At 39.0% G+C, this 25,852-nt stretch overlaps 1 protein-coding gene across 9 annotated transcripts in view; it reads left to right on the plus strand.

Annotated features, from left to right (window-relative positions):
- The window catches only part of APP (amyloid beta precursor protein), a 244,752-nt gene that overhangs the window by 144,318 nt on the left and 74,582 nt on the right, over positions 1 to 25,852 (plus strand). For 3 of the 9 annotated variants that reach the window (XM_069475007.1, XM_069475008.1, XM_069475011.1), the window contains 5 exons: positions 3,745 to 3,912; positions 6,200 to 6,256; positions 18,761 to 18,894; positions 24,888 to 24,962; positions 25,689 to 25,847. In XM_069475007.1, the coding sequence (XP_069331108.1) occupies positions 3,745 to 3,912; positions 6,200 to 6,256; positions 18,761 to 18,894; positions 24,888 to 24,962; positions 25,689 to 25,847 (593 nt within the window). The remainder of the gene's footprint in view (positions 1 to 3,744; positions 3,913 to 6,199; positions 6,257 to 18,760; positions 18,895 to 24,887; positions 24,963 to 25,688; positions 25,848 to 25,852) is intronic. The other 6 variants (XM_069475013.1, XM_069475014.1, XM_069475015.1 and 3 more) reach the window with 3 other exon arrangements.

Raw genomic sequence — 25,852 nt, forward strand, 5'->3', positions numbered from 1 at the left:
TCAAACTGAGAATTGTAGTCCTTTGGGGGACTTAATTTTAAGTGATAAGAGAATCAAGGAAGGAGACAAGATTAAAATTCTAAGGCAAACTGAGCTACCAATGTTCCTCTTCCTTTTTTTTTTTTTATGTGAGTTTTCTTTCTTTTTTTTTTACTTTTTTCATATAATTGTAGATTCATGCAGTTAAAAAAATTAATATAAAGACACCTTGCATGTTCTTCACCCAGTACAACATCACAGCTACAGAGTTGATATTAATCCCTTAACTCTTCTTTAACTCAAGTATGTGCTCCTTCATCTACATGTTCTCTTCGGAGTCTCTCTGACCATTTCTTACATGCTTATTAATACTTTGTGTAAAAGCATTAGCATCATACTTCCCTAGGGCAGACCCTAGCTGTACCGCAGCTTCTTTCAGACCAAGGAGCAGTTCTCTTTTCTACTATATGGACAATTGTTCTTGAAAGATAAAGGGTTAGAGACAAGGTCAGAAAGACCACACAGTTGAGTGCCCTACAGTAGAGTAGGAATATAATGATGAGTGAGGGAGGATAAGTAATCCATTTCTCTGAGTCCTCTCTGAAATCAGCTTCTCTCCTCTAAAAAGTTGATGTTCTAGTCACAGCCTTGAGGGAAAGTGATGGGAAGTGCCAGATGGTTAATCAGTGATGCTGGTAATGGAGGGGATTAGAATGAGAAACTCTCTTTCACCAGGACAGGGGTTGCATGTTAGAGAGGCCCGTCTGGGCCCTGTCTAGTACTGGTGGGCTGTGCTCCTCCGTGGCAGCAGCTGAGAGCCAGGTGGATGAGGTGGCTGTCTTTTAGAGATTGAAAAATGACAAATAGACACCCTTAGTCCTGTTCTTCCAGGCTCACATACATTGAATCCTCCTCAGTACGTTATGTAGTTGGCGTTAGATTAATGCAGTGTTATACCCACCCAGGGCCACATTTTCTCAGCTGTCCTTTGGTATGTGAGTACTTGTAGGAGTGCACGCTATTGCCCACCATGCCCACCCAGACTCCACCAAGGTCGTGACACTCTTTGGGACCATTCAAAGTCAAGAATGCCAACAGCCCTAACGAGGTCAGGAGAGCCAACCCAACACTCCCCAAATGGAGATGATCTCACTCTTTTCTTGGCCTTTTCAGAAAGAGGGAATCAAGATTTTTCTTACAGCTGGAGACTACAGTAAGAGTTGTGTGTTCATCGTGTAGTTTATTCTGTTTACTTAGTTGACAATAAATGGATTGGCCTGGTTTCTACAAATTAGCTGTAATAAAAGGTTTCAGAGCTATTTCAGAATGAGGCAGAAGTAAAATAAAAGTGAATGTGTCATTGTGTTTCACTAGCGGTAGAGGAAAATGATAACACATTATAATGCCATTTGGGTTCTGGACTGGGAGATTTTGCCTTTATTAGATGTAAGAAATTGTTACCAGGTCACATGCATGGGCAAATATCTATTATCTCCTTTGAGCATCATTTTTTTTATTTCATTACTTAACTTGCACCACCCAAGATTCTACCACTTTTCTTTAACACATAAAAAAGCTCATAAAGATGTGTTTCCTACACCTGTCGAGATGTGATGTCCACGATGGGGCCTGTGGCAGAGAAAGATCAGAAGACACATACTTGGTGCCAAGTATGAGGATTGGCATCAATTGTTAAGGCATGGTCAATGGTGTTGCCAACACTTCTATGAATATGGGACAGAGGGATTCCCTTCCTCCACTGGTAGCAGTGGCCACAGTGCTTGCCGTCCCAGTGCCAATTCCAACCACAGCGCAGGCTCAGCAACCACTGTGGCCTTGTAGTCTTATTGGAATTAGCACTGCCTCAGGAAGAGATTAAATAATGAGTATTACCATGTCTTAGAAACATGAAAGAGCATATGACATGAACACGTACAGATGAGTGAAGGAGATACAGAGGAGGGAAAAGCCAACCTGCAAATGTTGTTTACAGCTGAGGGAGAAGATACGGTCCAGGAGCAGAGACTGCTGATGGCTGTGGTTGGCAGGGCTCCCACATCTGGAGCATGGCTTTTAGTTCTGCAGTCCAGAAACTGCTCTGTCAGTAACATAGAGGGAATACGGCTCCCAAAACCAATTCACCCTTTATAAGTTAGGATGCCAGTCTTTTAATTTTGGAGGATAAATAAAATTGCCAAGTGGATAGGATACTTGTATCATCAGGCTTGCTGATTTTCATCCTCAGGAGAATTCTATCCAGAAAGCCAGTTCAAAAGATGGGTTTGCAGAATGGGGACTTTCAAAGCATCAGTACTGAATGGGATGGCCTTAACGATGGATGATCGTGAGCTTGATGCTCCAGAAGCCAGATGTTTCCATTTGGAAACCATCCCAGGAGAGCCAGATCACCTTAGATATCTGTTACATGAGACATTTCTCCCGCAGAGTATTTGACACTCACCTTCTGGGCTCAGTGCTGACTACTCCTCCTCTGTTGACAACATTGTGATGGTGGTGACTTCTGGTTGCCATCTTCTATAAACAAGAGCAATGTGTGTAGGGAGGTAGCATGTTAGCCCCATTTATTTGACACTGTGAGTCTTTGTCTTTGATGGGTTGATTAGAATCAATCTGTTGAATATTACTAACTTGGAAGCTCTGGATCATGTATGGCTTTTACCTTTTAGAAAGGTGTTTTTCCCTTGGCATGATAGTAAAACGAAGAGTAAACAAGACATCAGTGTGTTCTAAGGTGTCAGCCTAGCAAGGGCAGGACACAAACCCAGAGGGAGAATTGGAGCTGTTGTTTCGCTTCCAACAAAAGTGGGATGTACATGGGAGGTAGAGTTCTAATTCTACTCGTGATTAACTTTATGAATGGAATTGGATGGGTTACTACACTTTGAGTCAATCAGGGATTATGAAACTGGTCTTGGGGAGGGTGGCAAGATGTGTTTGCAGGTAAGATGTGTTTTAATGTAAAACAGTGCATGGTGTGTATTAACAAATTAGAGTTGGTGGACTATGTTTTATTGTCTGGAATGTGACTGTCCAAGGTTCACATAAATATGTAAAATATACAAATAATACATATTTTACTATATCTGTAGTATATATGTATTAAAACATAAGAATGTTATATTTAAAACATATTTTAATGTACAAATAAAATGGTCTTAGAGTTAATGTCATCTACTGTAAGTCTTATTTACAAATATTACAGGTTTTCAGATACATAGTCAGTAGACAGGCTGTCTCTCCCCAAAACTGGAGAACACTAAAAATATGTGTAATTAATTTTATAGTCAAATGAAGGCAATTATTAAGGAAAACAATCTGTTGCATGTGAGAACTTAAACTTTTGCATCATAACCAAAACAGTCCCACAGAGTTGACTTTTTAAGAGAGAAGTTTCTTTTTTATAATGGAGAATTGTTTTGATGTGCAAACACCTTCCGTCATTTAATATTCATCCATCTAAAAGCAGCCAAATGATCTTTTCACTTCCAGCCAAAATCTTTTTATTACTACTGAGCACCACGCTCATAAAACCAGTTGAGAATGCCCTGCTTTGTTTCAGAGGTACCTCTCAAGCCCTGGTGGGTAATGAAATTTCTCAGTCAATGTTGGGTAGTTGCTGCCTAATAAACCCAGTCCAAGTTACCACTGAGGGGATTAGTAGGTAGGACAAGAAACGTGTGTACGTGAACAGCGAGACAGTGCCTTTTCATGCTAAATGTGGTTCCCCACATCTCCTCTGATTAGAGGTGTGCTCTGAACAAGCCGAGACGGGGCCATGCCGAGCAATGATCTCCCGCTGGTACTTTGATGTGACTGAAGGGAAGTGTGCCCCGTTCTTTTACGGCGGATGTGGCGGCAACCGGAACAACTTTGACACAGAAGAGTACTGCATGGCCGTGTGTGGCAGCGTCAGTAAGTGGACCCTTCTTCGAGCCTGGCCACCTTTCGTCTTTCTTGCCACTGACTCTGCTCTTTGTAACAGATTGATTTTCCTGGTTCTTGGGAATGAGCCTGTTGCTACCACTAACCACATTTCTATCGACTTCTCTAATTGCCCAAAGTCTCCGCAGTATGTTCAATCGTGAGCACACCTCTCCATCTTTCTCTAATAAAGCATGGCCATGGATGTGTTCCTCTACTAGCCGTGGTAGATACGTCTTGCAATCTGTAGGGACTTTGGAGTGCTTCTCTTTAAAACAAAGCTGGAGTGGCTGTTTCTGTCATCTGCAGCCGTGTCTGCAAATGCATACTTAATGTGTTTGTCTGTGTACATACGTGTTCGTGTTTGTGCATGTGCACTACTTGTGCAAATACGGTCTACCACTGGAAGCCTGGCTGGCGAAGCTTCGGTTGCACTGACAAAGGTGTATGGCTGTGATGAATATCTTTCGGTTTTTTTATAACGTGTGTCTTTTAATGTGATGATGAGGGAATGGGATTGAATTGAGCTCAAGACCTCACGTGCCAGAGAGTAGAAATGCCCACGGATGCCCTTGAGCTCAGCACACAGACATGTGCAATGTCAAGTTTCCATGTCCTCTTTTGACAGTAGAAGAGAACTCTTAACATTAGAAACTTTCCATGACTTAAGGCTCCGGGAATATAATTTTCAAACTCTTTTTCTTGGATGTTAAACTTTTCATAATTCTGGGGGATAAATATATGACGTCATGGAGACTTAAATGCAAGGTGAAACCTTCCCCTGAACAGGTAAATTCTCAGGAGGTAACATACCCAATATATGAGACTTCTGCTATTGTTAGCAGCCTTCCACAGTTAAATCCCCAATTTTATTTATTTATTTATTTATTTATTTTTATTCGTGAATAGGAAGTTTGGATTACTCAAGAAGTAATTGCTCAACTCGATTAACTAAAGATGAAACTCGGTAGTTGTGCATTTCTTCTTTGAGAGACTCCTGCCTTTTCTGTCTTGTGTTGCAAAGGTGGCAGCTACCATTTCCTGCCTGGCATTCTGGGGATTATATAAATTGTTTTCCAGCTGGATCATAGGATTAAGCAAAACAACAGAAGGACCTGCACCATTAAGACCTTCCATTGTGAAGGAGCCCAATATCTAAGTGGAATCTAATGGAAAAGTTCCTGTTGGTCTCCCGCCATCACCTGTGAATGAGATGACTCTACTCCAGTCCTGTGTGTGAACAGGTGTAGGAACTGGTAACCCCAAGGTCTTTTTTTTTTTTTTTTTTTTCCTGGCTGTGATTGGATGATTGCAGCTTCTAGCTCAAATGACTCCCTTCTTCAGTTTCAAACAAAGAAGTCAATTAGGTCAGGTAATGTGAACACAATGGGGGGATTCTGTGGACGACAGCCCTGAGAACAAAGGGCTCTTATTACAGTGATTCTAGCTGGTTTAGTGGCTCAGGGCGATTTCCTGGCAGATTGCCAACATTTTTCTCCCTTTCTCAGAGTGGATTTGTTTTCTAGACTATCACATATTTTGGTAATAAGAAGGAGGTTTGTTTGCTTTTAATTATGAGCAGTGATGAACTTGCCTCAAGAGTTAGAAGCTATTATCCCCTTACTTCATCCCAGCACCGCCCTCCTCCTCCCTTTCCCCGTCTCTTTTTGATCAGTTTGAGCTGGGAGCAAGCAGCGGGCAGCACAGGTCTGGTGGACATGCACATGCTTTGCTGAAAGATTTGCAAAAGGTAGATGCTTCCAACAGGGATGCATTAGATAAGGCTGTTCAGTTTTAGAGGGGGTAGGTTACAGAATAATAGATCAAGAAAGTGAAGGCAAGAGGCTGAAGGTCAGTTAGGTGGGTGGAAAAGTATGAGAGATGCCTCCACAAATAGCCTGAGACCAGATCCAGAAGCTGCACCATGAATGGGTGAGCTCTGAGGGAATAGAAGGGAACTGGTGGTGTTTGACACAACAGAGAGAGAATAGGAGCAAGAATCCTCTTAACAGGTTACTTGGATGTACCATCAGAGACAAAATATCTCGCATTCTAAGATGTTAACCTCTTGTGAAAATAGATCTTGTGTTTATATATTTACTTTGGTTCTATGGAGGGACCAAAGCTCAAGATATTTTAGTTTGTTTTTTTTTTTTAATTCAATGATTTTTTTGTTTGTTTTTATTTGGTTTTTGGTTAGTGGAATTGTGTGAATTTCAGCCATCCTTCCCATGTTTCTGTTTTCGTTTTTAGTTATGTTCTCTTATTTTCTCCATAGTGTCCCAAAGTTTACTCAAGACCACCCAGGAACCTCTTCCCCAAGATCCTGTTAAACGTATGTTGTCATTCACCTGGGGGAAGGGAGGAAGGGAGGAGGATGTCGCACGGCTGGGTTATAACTCCAGCGTCATCACCTGCTTTGCATGGTTTTGTGTTTCTTGAACACCTGTCTGTTAATAAAATGTTTCTTCCCATTGCCTTGATTGTAATTATATCTAATTTTGCCAGACAACTTGAGATGTCAGGCTAAGACCAGTGACTGAGAATCTTCTATTTTTGATCAATTTCTTTTTTAGTTAGTATATTTATTAAATATTGTGTATACAACATTATTATCTTTTATATGGCATCATTGTTTTATTTCCTCAAGGCCACCAAGGTGCCATGATTTAACAAGAGACTTTATACATAAGCAACTTGTTTCCTTAGAAAAATATATAATATTCATGCATTTTAGTAAACAGACTAATTCCTGTGCACAGGTTGCAGATACGTGTGTCGTAAGACCAATGTTTCAACTTTAAAAGTGGAAGATCACTTTTAGACTTTAGGACCACCTCTTCCTCTTTTCTCAGAATGCACAAGAGTGGGTGACAGGTGCCCAACTTCTGATTTTATTAAGGAGGAGAGAGTGAGCTTCCTATAAAAAAATATATCAACCAACTACTGCAGGTCTTACAGTGTCTTATGTTTTGTGATATTATTTCAGTTGTCATATCAGACTAGCTTGGTTTAAAAATGTGGTTTCAATACTCATATTTGGCTTTGGATTATGTCCAGAAATAGGTTTAATAGGTTTAGGTTAAGGGTGATATATACTCCTGATGCCTGTGATTGCTAAAGGAAGAGATACAATTTTATTTGTAGCTTAGATATTTTATAATTAAAATTAGCATTTATATACACTATCCTGAAAAACTGGTCTCAAAATTGATGAAACCAGTTATCTTTTTTAAAAAATAATAAATTGCAGATGGAGAATTATGTACTTTACAAAAGATTTCATCCTAAACCATTAGAGTTTTTAATGGCCTCCGTAAAGTGTTCAGATTAATTCAAATTATGTGTAACTTTTGAAGGATGTGGTTTTTACTGCCACAATAAACACATTTTCTGCTATTGTGAAAAAGCATTTTTCTCCAGAAACCTTGAAAGTATGGCAAGAGGGTAAACACAGAAGGACTAGAGAAAAGCAGATACCACACTGTGGTATTGATGATACATTAATGTGCATGGCGTGTTGCATTGTTCTAAGCTTTTTCACTGATCGTTTATTTTTCTGTAGAATACTTTCTGGACACTTTCTTCATTCCTTTTGTATATATGAGAAAACAAGGCTTCAAGAGCTTAGTGACTTGTACCAAGCCATGGAACATGGCAGGACCAGGTTTGAAACCCAAATGACATTTTGGCTATGCTCCGCACCAAATGGCTAAGCATTTGGTTCTTACGTTGTTTTCTGTGTTAGCAAAATTACATTTGAGGTTCAGAAGCACATTTTAAGAATACAGAAAGTAATGGAAAAAGGATGAACAATATTAACATTTTTCCCTAAATGTCATGAGTATAGCACATCAATAAATTAAATGTCTTCCCACCTTTTTACAAAATGATGATTGTTTTTTCTTTAAGTTTAATTTTACATCATTTTAGCATATCAAAGAATTATATTTTTTCATTTTTTATTAATTGATGGAAAGAAACATCGTTTGATAAATTTATGCTCATGACATACACATAACTACTTTTGGCATCATCTACTTTTCCAAACAGATATTGAAAGTCGTTTTGTAATTTTCTCTTTCTCAGTAATTTTTTCCATCTACTTGCAGTGTGTTTGGGATCCTGATACCTTTCCACTAGGAGGATGAAGTGATTTGGGCAGCTATATTTTCTTGTCTACCTACAGAGACTATTCAATCACAGCAAGTGAAGGGTTTTGCAGTGCTAGTACAAACAGACAGAGAAAGCATATAATTTCTTGTTATTTATAGCCTGTGTAGCTATGCAATCTTATTTATAGCAAAGCTGCACATTTGAATTGAAAAAGTCATGGTCATCTGGAGGTCAAATGCAGATAGCAGACTTGATTCAGAGAAAATGAGCCAAACTAGAAGGCAAACAAGCCTGTTTGATTGGACAACTTGGGCTTACTCTTTACTCCCTCACCAACCTAGAGCTAATTGGATGATATCTCTTTGCACAAAGGTGGTTGGTTTTATAAACAGCTTGCTCATTCAGAGCCTCTTCTAGTCAAACAATGAATGTGAAATGAGATAGAAAAAGCTCTTCAGCTGAACTGATACAGGATTACACTTATGAAGAAAATATATAATGGTCTGCATTATAAATACAATGATTTTCCTGTCAAGACTTATTATTAAAATCAAGCATTTCTAGGTTTCAAATTTTTGTCGTAAAAATCAGTTTTGAACATTGCAGGTTTAGGGACACAGATTTTGTTGTTGTTCTTACTGTTATCATAAATAAGAATCTAAGCCACAGATGAGGGATAGAGACATGAGGCTGAGAGCTTTCATTTTATTCATAAAGAGTAAATTCAAAGGATTTGAATCCTTTAAAAAAATTCTTTCCTGTTTGGGATAAAGTATATTATGAGATTAGTTGTATCTGACATTAATTTTGCATCTGCATGTTTGGGTTTAGGACAATGCAAAAGTTTGACATTCAGTCTGCACAGTGCAGTATTTGTAAACAGTAAAATTATTATATAAATATTTGTTGATCAGTTTATATTTCAAAAGTATGATCTTTTTTTCTAGTGTTGTCCCCGTCAAAGGGGACATTGCATGTCAAAAGGCAGATAGTTGAACTCCTTGATGGCATTTAATCTCACAAAGAGTATCATGCCAATTTTTAGTTAGCAGATTGCACCATGGGATCTGGCCAAAGAGTGACCCATCTCTGGCTCCTTCCCTTGCACAGTGTTGTGCAATCTGTGCAAAGACCAGCTAGACCAAGGGTTCTCCACCTCGACACTGCTGACATTTTGGTCTGGATAATTAATTGTTGTGGGCATCTTCCCTATGCCTAGGGTATTTAGCAGCATCCCCGGCCCCTGCCCACTAAATGCCATTGGCACAACTCCAGCTGTGATAACTAAAAAGGTCTCCAGACTTTGCTAAGTGTGCCCTGGAGGGCAAAATCACCCCTGGTTGAGAACCACTGTTCTGAACTAGTAATTTCCCCACGTCTGACTGAGAGATATAACTAGGCTGGTGTAAACAGTTATACTTTCCACTAACTTGAAGGCAAGTTGAAGTGTTAGAATGTCAGTAGCCTCCAGTGCTCAACAGATGTTTACGAAATTGATGTTTACTGTGCTAGCTCTCAATATTTGTGAGATAAGATAGAAGTTGCTGTTGCTGTTCTGACTATAGTATTAGAGGTCTCAGTTTTTCTACTCTAATGTAAGCTACTATGGAAGCAGTGAATAAGAGTAAACTCCTGGATTGGAAGCATGTGGTTCACACATGCGCCACCCCTTCCTCTTCTGTTTCATCTTAGTTTCCTAGAATCCCTAGAGAACAACCATCTGTAGAGATGCCCTATAGCCTTGCTACACAGGTTACTTGTACCTTGGGATTATGTTTATGGATTTAGGGTCTGTGCAGTGTTATAGGTCTGGCCCCAATGCAGGATTGAAGGAGCGAAAAAGATTGATTTATAGGCACATCCAAATGGCCCAGATATCATGAATAGACTAGTACACCTCCAGAGAATATAAAAAGAATTGGAACCTATCAAATCAGGCCAAATCACCACCCCCGAATTCTAAGTTTGTTGCCTCAGAAGCTCACAATTTGCAAACTGTAGGTAACTCACCATACAGCCTTTAAGCAGAAAGTGCCACCTTAACCCCAGGGTGGTCACAAGGACAGGAGTCATAAAACAGAAGTCTTAGTGTCCAGGCCATTTAGTCTTTGGCCAAATTTGAACTGTTGTTCTTAATCACACTATTCTTTTTCTTCCAATTATTAAATAGCAAATATTGGTTCCCATTAGCACATTCTGTGATACTACTGGAACTATGATATTTTTATAAAACTGCCCAAGCATCATGAAAAATAAGTAAAAGCCTAAAAGATGTGATGGTGAATTAAATTACATGTCACATCAGTGCCAGTAAAATCCACCAGATTGACAAGTATGAAAAGCCAAATCTTTGGTATCCAGAAATACTTAGAGAAGAAGAATGGCTTTCTCCTCAAAGCTGTTAAGAGTGACTCTGACTGAAAAGAATTCAATTACTTAGCAAACCAGCCATTTTTAAAAGGGGGACCATTAACTCTGAATGCAGGTTGAAATGCTTGAGTCCAGAAGTGTTTCAGATTTTGGATTTTTTCAGATTTTAGAGTATTTGCATATTCATGATCAGCTATCTTGAAGGTGGGACCCAAGTTTAAACATGCAATTCAAATTCATTTGTGTTTCATATTCACCTTATGCAAAAGCCTGAGAGTAATTTGATATAGTATTTTTAATAATTCTGTGCATGAAACAAAGGTTGTGTACATGGAATCATCAGACAGCAAAGTGTCATTATCTCAGCCACCATGTGGTATCATGTCAGCACACAAAAAGTTTAGGATTTTAGAGCATTTCAGATTTTCAGATTAGAGACGTTTAACCTGTAGTAAGAGAATGCTCATTATATATGTGCTTTATTTAGCTACTTGCCAAAGAAGAGTAAGTGGATCGTTTGATAAAGGGGTCAGCAAATATTTTCCAGTAAAGGCCAGATCATAAATATTTTAGGCCTTGTAAGTCATACAGTCTCTGTCATAACTACTCAACTCAGAAGTTGTAGCATGAAAGCAGCCATACACAGTTAAGTAAACAAAGAGACATGGCTATGTTCCAATTAAACATTAATTTTAAAAAAGTAGCCAGAAGGCCAACCTCTGGTTTAATACAGCAATTACTTTGGAGGCCAGGATGTGCTAGGCTGTGTATTTTGAGGGACACCAGCAAAGTAATAGGATTACCTTGCTTTCAATAACTTGATAGGTTTATTGATGAAATGAGGCTGAAGTGTGTCCTAGACTTGAATGACAGTATAAAGGAAAATATGCAAGTGTAGGAAGAGATTGTGTAGGAAGGAAGAGGCCAGGGTAAAATGATACTGGCTTTATTCTTAAGACTTCCATAGAGGTTAACAGTTCCATCTGCGTTTACTGCCACAATTTCTATGAAAATGGACAGTATTGAAGATTTTGACTTTTTGAACTCATCTATCGAGTGTTGAGCAGCTATGATGGGTCATCTCTTTATGAGTCTCCATTAATGACGTCAAGAACAGCTTTTGACACATTGACAAAAACAATAACCTAAGGTTAACACATTCTAGATGCCAGTTATTATTACTGCAGTTGCTGCACGTAAGTTTCTCAGATTCAGCCTTGAGGTTGCTTTTAAATTTTGGTGCGTTGTGCTAAATAGAGAATATAGATTTTAATAAAAATAATGCCAACATTCATTCTTTCACATCCATTTCACATATATGGCAACATTCCCACGTCAGTATGTGTCCATGGACATAAAAAAGAAATGTAGCTTGAGTGAAGTAGAGCAAACACAACATAGATTACATTTTTATTACCTTATGTCCACACGATGCATTGGTAGGGTTCTCAGCCAACTGTGATTGCACTGACTATAAAATAAGCGTGATATAGGGGCCTATGGGGGGAAGTGCCTTTGTTCTTTTTTTAGAGAATCTAGTATTACATTGAAAGATCATCAACTTCATCCTCTATCTTGGACTTGGTGGGGATGATAAATGTTTGAATTTAGAATGTGTTAGTTTTAGCTATTTTGGAATCAGAGAAATGGAGAGACTTAAAAAAAAATTTTTTTTAAGTTGGACTGGCAGTCTGAAAGTTCTGCCATGTTTCGAGATTAAATTTTCACATAAAATCTTTTTAAAGGTTTATATTTCACCTATATATATATATATATATATATATATCTCCTCATTGCCATCTCATAAATTATAGCCATTTCAAGTGACAACATTGCTAGTTGTGTATCAAATAGCGTTTTCACTGATAAGGCAATGACTTATAGAGATCTTAATTTACTTTCATCTTCTGTTGTCAGTGCTATAGAGATAAATTGCTTTTCTGCAGACGAAAGGAGATGAACCAAATTTTCTTGTTATAATTTAATGTTAGTATTTTGACTAAATGCCATTCATGGGCCTCTGTTTAGGGAAATACTTGGCCTTGTGGCCTATTGTAAGTGGTTGTGGTCATTACCATTTGAAGGTGGAGTTATTTCTCCTTTTTGCGTCCTGAGCCCATTATGACTATAAAATTATGTGTCACCCTAGAGATTAAGGAAACAAATGAATATCAAAATAATAGAGGCAATTTTTCATAGTGTCTTTAATTTGGACCCCACGTTCTTTTAGTATGAATATGAAACAGTGTTATGCAGTGATTATAAAATCAGAACTGAGATAAAGGAAATTGGTGCATGGACACAGTTGGGTTTGATGGGTTATCTCCTGTGGAGTTCTCCAGATGGGCAAAAGGAGTGATTTCTACTGCATCCTGAAGATTTTAGCAGCTTTCACCTTGTTTTGAAATCACTTCCCTTCAAATGCTACAGTTTTCTTGGGGGAACCACAGGTGCGGAATTGTCTCACTGGCGTCTTGGCCCCAGTGATGGAGGTGTATTTTATAACACGAACATTGGGTGCAGCATCAGGGTTCATTAATAAATTGAAAGCAAACCTGTTCCCCTCCCCCCGCCCCAGAAAATAGAGCTCTGGCAGGTATTGTGAGCAGAGTACAGTGTGAAGTGGAAGTGTTGTGACAAGCATCCGTGTATCATTATTAAAATTGAAATGAGCCCTCACACACACGTAAAAGCAGTTTCTCCCGTAGTATTCAGTTGTGTGGTAACAGCATCTTGGCGTGAGAGAAAGAAGCGAGTCTGATCCTTCCCATGTAGGGAGGGGGGCTGAGGGGGGACCCTCCCTTGAGAGCCACCCCAGTGCAAGCCACCCTCATCTTTGTCTTCTACTCCTAAAGAACCTTTCACCTGCAGTTGTCCCATAGCAGCCAGAGTGATCCTTTTACAACAGGTCACGTCACATAGTCCTCACTGTGGCTTCAAGGCCCTACGTATCTGTCCCCCACGTCCTCTCTGCCCCTCCCGCTACTTTCTCTCTTGCTGCTTCTGCTCTGGCCACCCGCTCTCTTCACTCGCCCTGGAATTTTCCGGGCACCCTCACCTCGCAGGGCCTCATGCTCACTTCATCTGCCTGCCATGTTCTTTGCAGCTCACTGGGAAGCATCTGAATGTCACCTTCTTAGTGAAGACCCTGCCTGGCCTGGCCGCCTACTTACTGCTGCGATCAAACTCCCCTCCCTCCCCGACTCTCCCAGTCCTTCTTAACTCTGCTCTGTTTTTCTTTTTTTGCTCCATAATAGAAATCACATGCTAACAATATGATTTCTTGTCTTTTTTTTTTTAATTTTATGTCTGTGGTGATTGTTTCTCTCACTAGAATGTAAAGCCACCAGGACCAGGGTCTTTGTCTGTTCTGCTCACTGGTTGCTCTCAGCCTCGAGTATAACAGGGGCGCTGACATTGTCGGGCTGCAGGAAGCAAGGAAAGAACGGGCGCACTCAAGGCAGCACGGTCTGTCTACATCACAGCTGCTGCCTCAGCTTCTCAGACACCTCTGAGCCCCCAGGGTTGCAGAGAACAAGGACGAGGCCTGCGTAGCAGGTGTTAGTCATCCGGAATGCCACTGCACACTTAGAAGCAGAACGTTCACCTTGAAGCAGTAATGCGCTGTGAATTGGAACTGCTTTCCTGTTGGATTTTTTCATTTGTCATGAGTATTTTGATACACATTCTTGCTATTGTAAAGAAAGGGAGCTAACACCCTGTACATCTTACCGTGAGCTACAAGGCTGTTAGGGGAGTAAAATAAGAAAATAAATAGGAAGGTCATTTAAAAAGTTTAAAGCCTGTGGGTGGGAGTAAAATAAGAAAATAAATAGGAAGGTCATTTAAAAAGTTCAAAGCCCGTGCGTGTGACATGGGCAGTGCTGCTAACGATTAGGCACCTAGAGGTCAGAGTCCAGAGCTAAAGATGTTTACCCATGAGTCTTATCTAGTTTTTTGTGGAAAGTGAACATATCCATCCAGCTTGCCTGCGGAAGGCATAAGGGAGCCCGTCTGAGGAGGGCCCACGGCTAAAAAGTCATTCGGATTCTGGCTCTGTGGGATCTTTCCCATGCCCTCTGTTTTATAACCTGCTTCTGTTGGAGGTCATTTACCAGAATAGCATTCAGGCCAGGAACGTCTGTTTGACTGAAAATAGGCCAACAGATATCATAACAAACCATATTTTTTTTGCCAGGTTATAGTGTTCATTAACAAAATAAAACAACAAAAACCCTTTCTAGTGCCCCGACATGTGGATGGATTAGCCCTTTATTGCTCTAAAAATTAGCTTTATGCGATTTTTATAGCTCACCTAGTCCTAAATTCAGACTTTGTGTGTGTTTGGGGATGTGAAGGAGTATGTTAAATGATAGTGTTTCCCCTCTACGCAATAAAATAGGGTAGTTTGGGTTTTTTTTCTTCCCACATTTTAAATGAGAACACGTGGTTCCTAGCACAGTAGATGCTAATGAAAAGAGGCTATTATGATTTGGTCAGCATAGAAATCTGAACCCTTTTCATAGCTTCTAAGGAACCTCAGAGGTCTCTGAAGAGGGTAAACTGCTTTGTGGTAGTTTAAAAACCAAAACAAAAATAAACCCTCCTAACGCCAGTTTGTCCCCACTTCGGTGACCTGTGTTTTAAGTGACCTGCTAATAAACAACTTCCTTTTCCTTGGGACCCTGGGACATCCCCTGACATGCCCTGAACCCCACTCCCTTCTTGAAAGGAAGCGCCTTGAAAGGGTAGGGCTAGGGCACCGGTTTAGTTGCCGGTGCTCTCTACCTGTGTCGTCGCGTCTCTGGCCGGCCATGGATTTTATCACAAAGTGGTGGCCAGTCCTGGTAACATAATCCCTGTAGGATGTAAGGATATGAGAGAAGTAGAAGCTGAGCTCTCTGCACATACTCCTCCTTAAAAACTGCTCTCCCCTTCCTCCTGACCAGCAGCAGGGTGGTGATAATAAAATACCAAATTCATGTTAAAATACCAATATATGCTTCTCTCCTTGACTAGACAGTGATCTGGTCTGCTAGTTGGTATGAATACAGCATAATTTCACTCACGTCAACTAATTGAGATGGAGGGTTTGTGTGAATGGCTAAAAAAGTTTGACTTAAAAATGAAAAGAGAGACAGCTTTCTCTTAAAGTAACTGGGACCGTGGACAAAGATTTACTTGAAGAGAATTGTACTACTCAGGGTTCTGCAGAGAAACAAAAGCAGTGAAAATATTTATTATGAGGAATTGACTCACAGGGTGATTATGGAAGCTAATAAATCCCACAGTCTGTCTTCTGCAGGTGGAGACCCGGGAACGCTGCTGGTATAATTTAGTCTGAGTCCAAAGGCCTGGGAACCAGGGGAGCTGAGTGAATGGTGTAATTCCCATTCAAGATTAGGAGAAGACTGCATCCCAGCTCAGGCAGGCGGGAAAGAAAATGGCAAATTTCTTCTTTCTCCTCCCTTTTATTTTCAGGCCCCCAACAGACGGAATGGTGCCCACTCTCAGAGGGGAGGGCAGCCCAGGTTACTGCGTCCACTGGGTCAATTCTAATCTCATCCAGAAACACCCCACAGGCACACCCAGAAATAATGTTTAATCTGGGCACCTTGTGGCCCAGTCAAGTTGGCACCTAAAATTAACCATCACAGAAATATTTCTTGATTAAATGGAATAAATGGGTAATTACAGTGTTTGTATTTATTTCCATATACCTAAAAGGAAGGTTGAATACTTAAAATATTCTTAATCCTGCTAAATGTACCTCATGCTTATTTTTTGAGTATATTTTATTCTTGTATTACAAAGCTACATTTCAGTTCAGGCCAGTTCAATTATATGATTCAGATTATAGTGTTTTATCTCCTTTCCATTTTACAGTAGACAATATTTGCACACGTAAGAGCTGGGAAAACTTCCTACTTATATAGTAAGCTTTATGATTCCAGTTTTCCAAAAGGGTGCTTATGCTGTGGTTATGATAGATACAGCCAGATGGCTATCTTCATCAGTAATATAACCCCACTCACTTATACATTCTCATTTAAACACGGTTTGCCTAATCATGTCATTCTGCCAGATTATACTATGCCAAAAGAGTATTACTGTTATTTTCTGTTTTTACTTTAACTTGTTCTCATTTGAGCTCTAGCACTTGAGATGGATGAGAAAATGATTAAAACCAGGGGAAACAAATTTAAAATGCTAAATACCACATCCATTTCAAGTTGGGAAAATGATTAAGTTAAAAATACTTGCATATTTGATTTGCTTGAGGTTATGCTAAAAGAAACATTTACCTTTGATTCAATTTTTTTGACAAAAGGATGTAATATCAAAAATTATTTTTTTGATCTTACAGATCAAGACTTTACTTATTTGCAATACTTTCAGCCTTTTTTTGTGGGTTATACCTAAGATTTTTTTTTTTTAGAAAAATACGTCATACTTTTCTTATAGATGACACGTCACAGTCCTGTGTGTAATTCATTTTCAGTGGATTAGAAATAAAAGTGCTGATTTTTCCCATGGTTAACATAAGCTCTAAGATCTGAATAAAACATAATACACAGAGGTGGAGGAAGGCAGCTTACACGTATGAAGTACCCTGTGTGCCACGCCCTCTCCCCAGGTGACTTACACATGGTGTGGAGTCTCATTTTCCCAGCATTCCTGTTATGTCCTCCGGCATGTTATCACCACTTGATAAAGAAATTGGACTGTGGAGCGCCGGAGTTTCTTGCTCGAGTTCCCAGCTGACCTGACTCACATTCAGATGTGCCTACTTGCAAAGCCCCCACTTTTTCCTTCCTTCTCCCCTTTGCTGCTGCTGTAAGAAAGAATACCACTCCCTCATTTGCTATGCAGAACATAGGGACAGCTGCATACAGGTTCCGGGAACATGCCCTTCCTCCTTCCTTCTGCTTTGAAGCAACATCTGCATAGATAATGTCAGAAGTTTCTATTTGTTAAAAAAATAATTATCAATCAAGGCTGAAGTAGAGGGGAAAAAAATCAGAATGGATGTTTCTCTTTAAAGTGAAAGATATTATTTATTTAACAAAAAAAGCCTTTTGATTTTAGTTAAAATCTTGAAGCCTTTGGATTGTCAAGACTCCAGACATTTTCTTGAAGCATGTATAAAACACATTTAACTTAGAGTTTAGTTTCAAAATGACGTAGCCATAAATTCTTCTTGTTCAAGTCCACTTTGGGATATTATATCCCAAATGTAATACTCAAGTAATTAGATAAGAATACATGCATCCTTGATGATATTTGAATAATCTTTTGAATAAAACACTTAAGTTGATTTGACCTGAAAACACAGTGAAAATACCTCTTTTCCTTTTTTAGGTTGAACGTACTTTCTTCGTTAAGTGAAAATCTCTTTTTCTTTTCCTTTTTTTCTTAAGCTCATAAATAATCTGAATTCTCACTAGTCATTACAAATCTTTCCGAAAACTGCTTGTGTAAGTGTTATAAATCACTTGGCTTATGAGTTAGGACATTTTTGTTTTATAGTTACTCTTCAATTTTATGGGTATTTATGTTTCCACATAATATAGCAGTATATATTGCAACTCACCATTGCTTAGCAGTATTAGTTGAATTTAAAATAGAAATTACTTTCTTTTTGACAACTAGTGTAATGAATTCATTGACTATTGCCAAATTTGTGAAGGCAGAAAGGTCCTTCTGTTATTTAAAAAATGCATTTATTGATACTTACATTTATTTTTATAGTGTTTCAAATACTGTCCCATGACAGATGTCTTTGTAATTAAGCTATCTAAAATACATCGTAGAGCTTACCTTTTCTCTGAGGTATAGTTATTCTGCAACAGGCTAATTTTCTGGTTTCTTTGGTTTCTGCAGGCATCTTAACATGTGATATTGATACTGCCATCATTTACTTTCAAGATTGCAAAAAATTAATCTAGCAAAGTATGGGGATTTGGGAAAACATTTCTGTAGTAAGCACCGTTTTTGCTCTGTGCACGCTTATTTTGTAAAGGACTCTACATACAATACTATAATCACAAAATGGACTATTTTAAAGATTTTCCTTCACCATATACTTGAAAGTATTGAAACACATCCTTACTGTGCTGCGAAGTGTCCCACGGTGTTCTCTTAAGCAGCATTAACATCTTGTACGTGCTTCCTTACTAAATTCTCTGTTCTGGGAAATAACTGAAAATACAGCTTTCTTTTAAGTGATTGGATATTCTGTTTTTCTTCTCAAACTTGCTTTTTTTTTTTTATTTCAGCTTATTATGGGGGTACAAAAGTTTAGGTTATGTATATTGCCCATGCTCAAACTTGCTTGTCTTCTGCTTTATAGTTCCTACAACCGCAGCCAGCACCCCTGACGCCGTTGACAAGTATCTTGAGACACCTGGAGACGAGAATGAACACGCCCATTTCCAGAAAGCGAAAGAGAGGCTTGAGGCTAAACACCGAGAAAGAATGTCCCAGGTAAATCTGCCTCTTCCATCCTTGGGCCCTACAATCGCAGGAAATCTGAGCTTGCCTCTGCCTCCGTCTCCACAGGGACCCGGTGACTTTATTCAGATCTTTAAAGATGTAAAGTTCTCATTTTAAATGTTTGCTATGAGGGCAGCTGTTGTGGGTTTTTTGCATTCTCCTTGAACATGCTATCTAGAAAAACTCCAGGTGTGGTAGGTATAGCAGGATTTTGTAAGCACAAATTAAATCATGTCAACAACATTCTCTCTGGCGAAGAAAGGTACTTGTTTGGTTTTATTACCGTGTGTATATGTAGTACCTGTAACTACCATGTTGTAAATTAACATCTATTACAGTGTTCTTTTATTTAGTAAAGGTGAATGCTTTTATGTTAAGTACCAAATTATTACAACTTTGAATTTACCATTTCTTACAAAGTTAATTCTTACAAAGTTAATTCATACGACCATAGAAATTTAAAACTAAATTGAACCCTAATGATCATTTCACCTAGTCTCCTAAGTGATAGGTAAGGGAATAAGGGTTTAAGAGAGTGACTTCCCATTTTAACACAAAGCAATATAAGTGGCCCAGGGAAACATAAGTGAATGGATAAAGATTTTGGGTTAAAGTCAACTATTCATTTTTTTGGTGTTAGTATTCTGTGATACATACCAGATTTGACTAATTTTTGTCATACTTAACACAAATACTTAAAAGGTCTCTTGATAAACATTAAACACAATTCATGAATTATGCTGTCATATATTTTCTAAGCTCATAAGACATCATTAGTAGACGATTAATCTCGATTTTGTTCTCTGTATTTTCTGATCTGGGGCCTCACCTCCCCTGCGGGAGCTCCCTGTCCCAGGGCTAACCAGTCCCTGGAGATAGCAAATGAGTGGCCTGTGAGCATGTTTTCTCATGCAAGCCAAGCAATCCAAAGCCGTAACCCCCAACTGCCTTCTTTCTCTGGCTCTTACACTCTGGGCCACTGTCCATCTGTTCTAATCACCCCAGGGCCATGTCCTAAACAACTAGGGATGACCCTCATTCCCCAGAGCCTCTGGAAATTATTCAAGCTAATCAGTCCTAAACCTGTTTAGCCTGCCTCCCCCATTTCTTTCCACGAAGACCACAAGGAAAGCTCTTGTCCATGTTTGCCCCTCACTCCCTGTATCTCCCGACTGATGCTGGTGCCTCCCAGGTGGCCCTACATGTTATGACGTGCACCCTCCTCTTGGGACTGTGAGTAACAAACTGTCTTTTCAGTGCTAGTTGTCCCTGATCTGTTGTCCTCACCGTGCCCGAATAATAATAAAACCTACATTTTAAAACATAGAACTAAAAACGCATCTAGAAAGGCATAACACAGTTACCTTTTATTTTCCCTAAGATAATTAACCACAATATACGGATCTACTTTGGTATAATAACACAAACAGGAAAAAAACCTTATTATTATCACAATGCTTTTGGTTCTGGAATATAATGAACAGTTCTAATGGTTGCCTGTGTTCATATGAAAACCTAAAAATGAGTTGAACTAGAGAGTTAGCTACAGTGGAATAGTGAGGTTTCACGTGAAGCTAATTCTTTGAAAAAGTAGGATTTTTCATTAGGAAAGACACAGACAGATAGTCATTGTAAAGAAAGCATAGGAGGACTATGAGTCATAGCTATTATCAGTGACACGTTCTCCTTTAAACTTAAATCTCGTATCTTGTTTCTTTTTCCTGAAGCTTTCAGAGGCTTCCTGCTAACCTCAGAAATCCAATTCTGGGGATATGAAGTCTAAAAAAAGGAGAACAATAATAAAAATAAACACTGAATGCTCCGCTTGTCATTTCCAGCACCAACCATTGCACCCTGACTCTAGTCTTCCTGCCACCTCTTCGTCTCAGCTGCTACCCTCATCTCCCCTGCTGTGTTAAACTGCTGTCTGGTTAGGCCGCCCTGCCCAGCACTGGCTCACCTCATTCATCGTGGGCTTCCCTGTGCTCTCAGCAGTGACTTCTGGAAATGCCCTCAAACTCTTCTTTGACAAATCTCACTCATTCCTTATGCCCCATGTGATACCCAAAATGGGGACAGGTAATCATTGCTCTACCTTTCATTTAATTCTCAGTATTTACTCTTCCATTTTTTTAGTGATTTTTGCATATATATGTCTTACCTCTCCAGTTGGATTAATACTCCTTTTAGTACCCAGAAGTTTATATAAGCCTTACTAACCCTGCATTTTGTTCTTGAACCCACTTAGTCATTATTGGAAAAAAAAAAAACAAACTTTTTTTTAAATCTCATATTTTTCCTCATAGTATATCTTGGTCATTTTGATCTTGTTAAGAAAACTGACTTCAAATACTCTGTTAGCTTCAAATATGATAATCTCTGCTAGAATAATAATCCGGCTTTCTTTTAGCACATCTGTTTAACCTACGACATAGTTCATTTAAATTTTGATAGATATTCTTCATTTTTTGTCATCTGATATATCTGAGATAAAGTAAGAGATGTTCTTCTAGAGCAGAGAATTCTGTCTAGTAGATTCCAGTGGTCACAAGAAAGTGAGACACCTGAGACATTTATCTTCATAATCTATGATGCTAAATTCTAGCGACTTTCTGACTTTGAACTTGCCTGCCTCTTAAATCTCTGCTGAGTAGTAGTCATTTTCTCCACATGGAACAGCCAAGTCTTTGAAGATCCATAAATCCGGATGAAATTGATACCTTTGTGCATGCAATGGAAAATTGCTTTATAAGAATATGTAGAACAACCACAAGGTTCAGATCTTGAGAATTTTAAATTTAAAAAATTGTGAGGTTTTAATTGATTTTTATTATATTTTTTGTTATATGTTTTCTTACAAACACAGAGGATTTTGGACCTTTTGGTATTTTGCTTTGTTGTTGGGGATAACTCTAAATCTGTAGATTTTTGTTGCTATATGTTATGACCAGCATTTACCAAGTATAAATAAGCATCTGAACATAGTATGAGGGCTTTTATTACTTAGGAACTTAGCAGTTTTAGTATGTCCTTAAAATGAAATCCTTCCAAATGAAAGTTGACCAGAGTCAAGGTTTTTTTGTTTGTTTGTTTTAAAGACAAGCAGCAACATCTCAGAAGGAGCCCTTTCTCCTGTCACTAAGTATAAATAAACTTAGCTCACCTGGTGGATTTTGCATTTTCTAATAGCAAATTGGGCTACAGGGTACAAAGGCATGGTCTTTAGAGCCACAGAGATCTTGGCTGATATGCTTCCTTCTTTATTTGTTACCTGCATACCCTTGAGCAGGTACCTGGCCCATAAGGTGGAGATGGCCATGCCTGATCTCACAGGCTATTGTTAGGAATCAGTTAAATGAGACAGACTGTAAAGCACATAGACAGGGCCAGCAGTAATGTTATCTGTCATCACTGGGGGGATGTCCAGCCTACAGTGTGTATTCATTTGCAGTAAGTAGTCTTGAGGGGACGGTATAGGTGATTTGTTTAATTGTGGGGGTGTAGGATATTGTTAAATTGCTCTAAAAATCAGAATTTGAGTTCATTTCTATAGTAATGCTTATTTTCAACTCATTTGCTATGTATATCTCTTTAGTTATTCCACAAATCTTCCAGCTAAAAGTTCAGGTTCTGATGGTACAAGGTGAAATGGTAAAAATGTAAATGTAATGGGGAAATTCAGTTTTTCACATTCCAATAAAACATCGGCCTCTATCTCAAACTAATTTTGAGATGCCTTGCCTGAAGAATTCTTGGTAGAGTACCGCCACTGTGAACATTCTCGAAGCAGGAAATTGAAATATTTTTATTGCAAGGCTTATCTCATCTATGAAGTGAAGATAGTCCTCAATATCCCCTTGCCCACAGGTGCCCTTTATTAACTTCACAGAGGCACCAAAGCAACTGGGACAGTATGTTTCTTTTCTCCTGTGTTCTTTTATTGTTCATCACAGCAGGGTGTTTGTCCCAATTTTGCTGCGAACCTTGAGGTTATTTTTGATATGTTCTTCAAGTGTAATGGAATATGTATTCCATTCTGTTTTCTCCATAATTTCATTAAAACAAAGGGAAGCTAGTCTTGTATCTTGTACAAAGAATGAATGCTAATGGACAATAAAATAGCTAATTAGAAACCCACATGGTGATGTTTCATGCAATTTTTAATTATTATTTTTTTAGACAGGGTCTCACTCTTTTCCCCAGGTTGGAGTGCAGTGGCGCAATCATAGTTCACTGCAGACTTGAATTCCTGGGCTCAAGCGATCCTCCCACCTCAGCCCTCTAAGTAGCTGGGACTACAGGTGCAAGCCACCATGCTAAGCTAATTTTTAAAAATTTTTTTAGAGAAATAGGGTCTCGCTATGTTGCCCAGGCTGGTCTTGAACTCCTGGCATCAAGCAGTCCTCCCTCCTCAGCCTTCTGAGTTGCTAGGATTCCAGGCATGAGCCACCACGCTCAGCCCCTACATGGTGATTTGATGTCACATCGAAGTTTTCTATCGATAGTTGTTTATTCCAAGCCTTTCTTCCTTGCCATCTTGAAAGACGTCAGAAAAATTAATTCCTTAGGGATAAATACTTATAAATAACAGGCTCTTATAGTGCAGTAATCAAGTTTTGTCACGCCTCAGAAGTACACAATGTATGCAAATACACATCTGGCAGCAGGCCAGTATTTTGCTTCCTTAATCCTTCTTTCTTCATTTTACCTAGTTCAGGTTTGAGTTGCACTTAAACAAACTCTACTTGACAGCAGGTTGTGTACTTGAAAAGGAAAAGGTAACCATAGGTGGTAAGAAGTTAATAGCATTTTCATTCAACAACGTACACAGGTGCAGACTTTTACTTTTTGCATTCAGATCAATGAGTGGACTTTTCTCAGGGAAATCCAGGTGAACATTATTGCTGAAAGCAGGGAGCATCATTTTCCAACAAAACAGATACACCTGGTGTCTTAGTTCGTTTTGTGTTGCTGTAACAGACTACCACAGGCTGGGTAATTTATAAAGAAAAACAGTTACTTGACTTGCAGTTCTTGAGTCTGGGAAGTCCAAGAGCATGGCGCCAATGTCTGGTGAAGGCCTTGGTGCTGTGCCATCCAGGGAGGAAGTCAGAAGGGAAAGAGAGGGCCAAAATCTCTTTTATTATATAACAACCCACTCTTCACAATAATGAACACATTTTCTCAATAATGATATTAATCCATCAGCTCTTAAAGTCCTTACTTCTCAACAGTGTTGCATGGGGGATTAAGTTTCCAAAACATGCATTTTAGAGGACATATTCAAACCATAGCACCTAGTTACTAAATGTTACTTGTCAAAAATATTTTTTTGCTACATTCAGAATATTATAATGTGTATTTTTCTCAGAAATTCTGGAGGGATTCTTGCTATTCATGACTCAGAAGGCCCTGATTCCCATTGATTCTTTAAGGGGCTAGTTTAGGATCCGTGACAACAGAAGCCTTCTTTCCCTCCCCCCATTATGTACTCTTTTTGGCATTATATTCATCATACATACACGTAAAATGTCATATCTGCCTTTTGCCCTATAGTTAAAATAAACAGTTTAAATGTTTTAACTTGCTTTCATAAGAGATTAAAATTTACTCTGTGTTCAGTTTAATAGTGGAAGGACCTTGTTCAGTTAGCATGTGTCTTTTATGGATAGTTGGTATTTGTTCACATAAAATAAAATGACTTTCACCCACTTCTTGGGAGGTGGGGGGAGGAGACCAGCCTTGTTTCTAAAGATGATATTCCTGCAATAAATGTGAACATTTATGTTTAATATGCTGCTACGATAAATTATTTATGTCCTCGTAGGAGGTCGAATATTATTCACATAGGAATGAGTATGTGATACATTTTCTAACGTGTAAAATGACAAAAATAGAAGAAAAATACAGTAATTCACTCAGTTAAATCTGTATGTAAAGGAAAAGCTGAAGATTTTGAATTCAAATGTGTTTTTATTTTATAGGTGATGAGAGAATGGGAAGAGGCAGAACGTCAGGCAAAGAACTTGCCAAAAGCTGATAAGAAGGCAGTTATCCAGGTAAAACCTGTGCCTGCTCCCTCCCGAGCAGGACACACAGCAGCTGTTTATCAAGTGACTGCAGGTCTGCTGCTACCTCCTGCGTGATTGTTCATATTCCCATGAACGTGGACTATTCCTAATTACTGCCTAGTCATTGAGTCGTTTCAGCCCTGCCTTTTGTTTGCTCGCAGTTATTTCCAGTTGTGATGCATTGCCATAAAACTCATATTGCTACTTAAGTCCACTTTCTATTAATAATGTATCTCTTTCATTGCCATAAACTTCTGCTACTTCTCTCCCTGGCAAAAAAAATGATACGTGAATTTGAATTTTTGACTGCAATCAGTCTCAAAATTACCTTAATTAAACAGAGAGGTTATCACGGTCAATTACTTTCAAAGTTCTTTCAGTAAGAGAGGAATTTTTAAAAGTATATATAATATGAGCATTTCAAGAGTACATAAATTTATCTAACATTATCATTGGTCAACTCAGTCTTCACGGACCCTCCAAAATACTGATTTCCAATGAGAAATTAGGTCTATTAGGGAGTGGAGCGGGCAGGAAAGGGAAGTTAACTATAAAACGTGCAGAGTTAGTCAAGATGTTGGGATGACTATGCACCCTTTAGAAGAGTTTTTATCACTTGAAAAAATGGAAAATGATGTTCCTTCCAAAGGACTTTAACTTGCTGTTCCATCCTACTGGTACAGTCCTGATAGACGTGTGTGTTTCTGATGGCAGCATTTCCAGGAGAAAGTGGAATCTCTGGAACAGGAAGCAGCCAACGAGAGACAGCAGCTGGTGGAGACACACATGGCCCGAGTGGAAGCCATGCTCAATGACCGCCGCCGCCTGGCCCTGGAGAACTACATCACTGCCCTGCAGGCCGTTCCTCCTCGGGTAGG

The sequence above is a fragment of the Eulemur rufifrons genome, chromosome 7, assembly GCF_041146395.1.
Source record: "Eulemur rufifrons isolate Redbay chromosome 7, OSU_ERuf_1, whole genome shotgun sequence".
Taxonomy (NCBI): domain Eukaryota; kingdom Metazoa; phylum Chordata; class Mammalia; order Primates; family Lemuridae; genus Eulemur; species Eulemur rufifrons.